Below are 5229 nucleotides of genomic sequence, written 5' to 3'. Positions count from 1 at the left end.
CTGCCACAGAGGAGGGCAGGTGGGTGGCAGCCAGACTGCAGGTCAGACCCCTGCCAAGGAGGCTGGAGTTCAGAGCAGGCTTTGCTGGGGAATGAGGGCTTCTCAGGGGAGCAGGACCATGGCTGAGACCCCTCACAGCAGCTCTTTGCAAATAACTGCTTCTCAGGTGCATTCTCGCATAGTCACATGGCTATGATTATTTACCAAGCCCTAGGAGACTGACCACCAGGTTTGTCTAGTCAGCTCTACAGGAAGCACAAGTACGCTGAAAGAGGATTCTTGTCTGGGGACTCCCAAGGGAAGAGGAGGGCAAGTGACTATCGGCACTGGGGAGTGAGGGGGGGGGGCGGCGTGGGGAGACAGGAGGACAAAACCCCAAAGTATGCAGACTGAGGCCAGGGTCAGGATGGACTGGGTAGTGTGGGTAGCAACGGACGTGGGGCCTGCTGGCTGGGCCCCAGGGGAGGACACCCCCAATCCCAACATGGCCAATGTGCAGCTGGCTGCTGGTTTCCCAAAAGAGACAGACACATCACAGCCCTGAGCAGACTGATGGCAGTAGCTCAGGGACCTGAGGGTGCAGGTGGCATGAATGAATTCCTCCAACCCATTTCCTGTGGGGTGCCTCTGTGGTGGAATACCTCTAGCCATGCCTGGGGCTTTAAAGGCACAGAAATCGGGCATGTCACATCTAAGGGTCCTACATCCCTGACATAAGTCTCTGGCTGAGTAAACAGCATGATAGAGATGAGAAAAAAAAGCAGTGATCTGAAAATACAATAGGAAGTTTCAGAGTGATCCACACACACTAAGTGTAGAGACTCTTTCATGAAATGTTATCCATATTCTAAGTAGACGCTTGGTAGAGACATAAAATACATGTTTTTTTAACTAGAGGTGAGGGTTAAGAAAGTGAAAATCACTGCACTCAATGATACAATGTTAGATAACTGGTAACAGAAGGATCTCCCCAAATCCTGCCGCTCACCTTCTTCCATGTGGAAAATAAATCTTTTCGAACAAAACGAAGCCTGGCTGGCTGGCTGGCTGGTGAAGAAACATGATAGAAAAGGATGCTTCTTCTCCGACCTCCCACCACAAGTCTTAGGTGCTGCAGCTGGCCACTAACATCAACTATGGGATCCTGAGTCATTCTCTGCAAGGATTGTAGCTAAGCAAAAACTTGGATCTAACAGGGAAGGGGCGTTTCCAAGGCAGCATCTAATCAAGGAGCCAGAAGCTGAGGACACTCACGACTATGGACTGAGGGGGTCCACCCTCTCCAGAGGGCCCAGAGAATCTAGTCCCAACTTTGATGACAGGCTTGGGAGACCCTGGCAGAACTGTCAGGCTGAGAGGTCCCCTACCCCTCTTCATTCTGCCTCAGTGGTGTAAGAGCAATGAAAGCCTTGGCCAGAAGGGGAAGGGCTCAGGTCAGCAGAGGGAGGAGCCTAAGGCCATGCCAGAAGCCAAGGTGAGGATCTTTAAGGAGCATTGAAGGAACGTCCCAAACCTTAAGAGAGCGATCCCGGCTTAGCCCTGTCCCTGTGGTCATCTACTAGAGGCCCCATGTCAGAAGGATGTAGAGGCCCCTGACTTCCTCCTGGGGAAGAGAGATGCAGGTCTCAGGAAAGTGAGACTTGGATGAGGGGTATGTGTTCAGATCAGCAGAGAAAGGCGTGCCAGTACCTTCCATGAATCAAAATATCCTGTTGAAGGAGTAAAGGGACCCTCGATCACAGAAAAGAAGGGTCCTCAGCCCAACCCCGCAGCTGCTATTAGCCTTGGGAGTCCCCAGGAATACAAGGCCCTATGTGTCCGCCTTTGAGATCTTCTGGAGGGAGGGGAGATCTCAAGGAGAAGAAATCTTTGATCTGAAAGGTGCTGCACTTGGGTCAGCAGAAGGGAGGGCCTAGGTCCCGTCGGTAATCAAAGGGAGGGTCCTGAGGGAGGCTTGAAGGGGCCCTGGACTCCGGAAGAGAGGGGACCTCCACCAGCAACAAAAACCCAAACTAGCTGTCAGCTGTTGGAAGCCCCATGACAGTCTGGGCAAATGTAGTATTGGTCACTTCCACCTGGGGACTGGGAAGGCAGTTGGGCTTCCTCTGAGGTGTGAATCCTCAAGTCAGCACAGAGAGGACTCCCAGACCCTGCGATGTGAAGGTAAGTAAAGACCCTGAGGGAAGATCAAGGGACCCAGGACCCCAGAAAACACAGAGGGGACCTCCCAGAGTTCGCGACCTTGCGTCCTTCATGGAAGGGCCCTGGGCCTGTACAGACTTGCGGCAGCAAGTCTGTCCGGATTTCCACAGCCGGGTCTCAGAGACACGGCGGGGGGGGGGGGGGGGGGGAAGGAGAGGGGTTTGGGACGCCTCAGGTCACCAGAGAGCAGGGCCTGGATCTTGGGGCGATTTCTGGTGAGGACGCAGAGGGAGGACGGAAGGAGCCTGGACCCCTCAACAGAACCAGTCCGAGTAGGCCCCCAGACGGGATGGGGACACTGTTAGAGTCTGGGCTTCGGCATCTGGGTCTCCAAGGGCGGGGACCGGGGAGCGGGGGGCGGTTCGGGGATCGGACGGGTGAGCTGGGGAGGACGGGGGACCCACCATATGCACAGGGAAGACGAGGGACCCACCATATGCACAGGAGGCCACCTAGGGAACACGGAGGGAGGGACTCTGGTCCCCAGAACACAGGCCCCGGCCCGGAAGGCGACCCCTAGCGGCAGCCTAGGGAAGCCCCTAGTGGGAATGAGGCCCCGCGGGGTGTCTGGACTTCCGCATCGCATCCGGGTCTCAAGAGACTGGCGGGGCGGGGCGGGGCGGGGCGAGGGGGCCTCGGCGTCGGCGTCTGCGTCGGCGTCTTCCGGCCGCGCCTCGAATCCCGTCAGGCGCGGGAAGGGCGCAGAGCCTCGTGGGCTTCGAGGTGAGGCCCAGAGGGAGGAGCGAGGGAGCCGGGACCCAGAGGGGAATGAGTCCGGCGGTGGGGGCGGCGGTGGAGGCCGCAGGGTGGCGCGACCACGACGACTGTGACCAGGGCGTGAGGCGTGGGCGGACTCGGGCTCTGCGTCCCAGCCCGACTGAGAGCTGGTTGCGCGCGAGGAGCCGGCGTCAGGCGGCAGAGGCCGAGGCCCAGGCCGCCCAGGGAGTCCGGATGGGGACGAGAGGATAGGGCTGAGGGACCCCAAGGAAGCCATGTGAGCCCCCCGCCATCGGCCCCGGGCCTCCCCGGACTTGGTCGCCTCGTGCGACGCCAGCCGCCTTGGCCCGGACCTCGCCGGGCCGTGAGGGTTCTGGTGGGAGGCAGCGGGCCCGGGGCTCCCCGGGAGAGCCCTGCGGGAGGACGGCCGGAGGCCCCTTGGACCCCAGCCCCGGGGCCGCCCTCGGAAAGCCGCCCCCGCGGTGGGTCTGGGCGACGGGAGGGCCTTGGTGTGCGGGGCTGGACCCCGGTCAGCCGAGGCGGGATCCCGGGCCCTGGCCGGGGTGCAGGGGAGAGAGGAGGCGCTGCCTCCCAGCCCAGGACACCTGCGTAGGGCCCAGGCCTGCCCTGCAGCTCGGGTCCGCTCTGGCTGTCACCAGAGGCCCAGAAAGGGCAGGCCCATGCTGGATGGGGGGTGGGGGGTGGGGGGTGGGGGCCCGGGGCGATGCTCGAGGTCGGCACCCACCCTGAGACCCTGAGGCGCCCCCTCCCTCCCTCCCTCCCTCCATCCCTCCCTCTTCCAGGGGCTCTGCGAGCTCTGCAGTTGAGGCCTTGGTCTGAGGCAGGAGTCCTGAGGTCACAGAGCAGAGGAGGCGCGGTTCAGGCGACGTGCTTGCCAGTCGGTTGTCCAGGCGAGGTACGTGCTCCGCGCGTGGGGCCGGGGGCTCGCCCATCCCACCCCAGAGGGGACCCCTCGGTCCCCAACCCCCATGCGGCCCCGCTCTCAGGCCTGGGAGGTCGGGCTCTGGGTGGGCTGGGCCTCCCCGTGAGGAGCCACCCCTCTTCTGTCTTCAGGGTCTGGCGACCATCATGCCCCTGCGTCAGACGAGTGAGCTCTGCAAGGTCGAGGAGGAGCCCAGACAGGCCCCGCTGCCATGGGATGTACCGCTGTGGGAGGCGGAGGACGAGGAGGTGGAGATGGTCTTGGAGGTGGAGGTGGTGGAGGTGGAGGAGGTGGATGTTGTGGAAGCGGAGCAGGTGCATGCCGAAGAGGAAGAGGAGGTGGATGTGGCGGAGGACGTGGAGCACGTAGAGGTGGAGGAGGTGGAGGAGGTGGAGGAGGTGGAGGAGGAGGGCGACGCACAGTCTGCCCGAGAGTCAGAGGAGTGAGCTCTGGAAGCTTGAGGAAGAGCAGTGCATCCTGCTCCTGTTGGATGCACTGCTGTGGGACGGGAGGACGAAGAGGAGGAGGTGGATGTGGAGGAGGAGGAGGCACCATCTCCCTCTCCGTCCTCCTCTTCCTCCCTGTCCTCCTCCTGCTCTGCCCAGTTTCTGGTCCCCTGGAGGAGGGATCTGCTGCTGGCTTGCAGAGCCCCAGAGCCCTCACAGCCCCTGCCCTTCCCCAAATGCCATGGTGCCCCTTCCCCAAATGCCCCAATGCAGGTGCTCCATTGAGCCAGTGGGACCTTGGCCCCAGCAGCCCGGAGGAGATGGGGTGGAGTACCTGGGGGCACTTGGAAGTGGCCCAGTCCCTGTGTCAGATGTGAATTCTTGTACAGTTTTGGCGGGACCGTGACAGGATACAGTTGTGGTGGAAAACGGTTTGGTGTGCCATCGAAAGATTCAGAATGGAATCCCTGCGTGGTCCAACAATCCTAATTAATTCTGGGTATCTTCGCAAAGAGTAGAAAGTTGGGTTCCAAACTTCTTTCGCTCCTTTGCTCACAGATGCAGTATTCACGATAGTTGAAGTGCTGGTGTGATGTTATGGCATATGCAGAAAATATATTTGTGGTCATTGAGATGACTAAAATACATTTCTTTCAAATATCTGTGTGGAGCATCTGGGTGGTCTCATTCGGTTCAGTGTGCGACTTTGGCTCAGGTCGTGATCTCACGGTTTGTCTGTTGGAGCCCTGCGTCGTAGGGTCTGTGCTGACAGCTCAGATCCTGGAGGCCGCTTTGGATTCTGTGTCTCCCCGTCTCTCTCTTTGCCCCTCCTCCTTTGTGGGGGAGTGAGTGTTCTCTTTTTGTCTCTCAGAAATGAATAAATAAACATTAAAAAAATAATAAAAAAGTAAACCAAAATAC

General features: G+C 59.6%; 1 protein-coding gene across 1 annotated transcript; it reads left to right on the top strand.

The window, feature by feature from the left end:
* Window positions 1–2708: 2708 nt before the first annotated feature.
* On the top strand, window positions 2709–4308 carry LOC123594474. The gene is made up of 3 exons (XM_045471202.1): window positions 2709–2925; window positions 3723–3835; window positions 3994–4308. The coding sequence occupies exons 1-3, from the start codon at window positions 2751–2753 to the stop codon at window positions 4306–4308; spliced, it is 603 nt and encodes a 200-aa protein (XP_045327158.1). The 5' UTR covers window positions 2709–2750.
* Window positions 4309–5229: the final 921 nt, after the last annotated feature.

The sequence above is a fragment of the Leopardus geoffroyi genome, chromosome X (genome assembly GCF_018350155.1).
Source record: "Leopardus geoffroyi isolate Oge1 chromosome X, O.geoffroyi_Oge1_pat1.0, whole genome shotgun sequence".
In the NCBI taxonomy this organism is placed as follows: domain Eukaryota; kingdom Metazoa; phylum Chordata; class Mammalia; order Carnivora; family Felidae; genus Leopardus; species Leopardus geoffroyi.
The sequence above is the reverse complement of the archived record's forward strand: the minus strand, read 5'-3'. Positions and strand labels throughout refer to the sequence as shown.

Coding starts and splice junctions, on each gene's coding strand:
- LOC123594474 (XM_045471202.1), top strand. CDS start 2,751: ATGAGGCCCCGCGGGGTGTCTGGACTTCCGCATCGCATCCGGGTCTCA. Junction 2,926..3,722: donor AGAGCCTCGTGGGCTTCGAG/GTGAGGCCCAGA, acceptor TCCCTCTTCCAG/GGGCTCTGCGAGCTCTGCAG. Junction 3,836..3,993: donor CAGTCGGTTGTCCAGGCGAG/GTACGTGCTCCG, acceptor TTCTGTCTTCAG/GGTCTGGCGACCATCATGCC.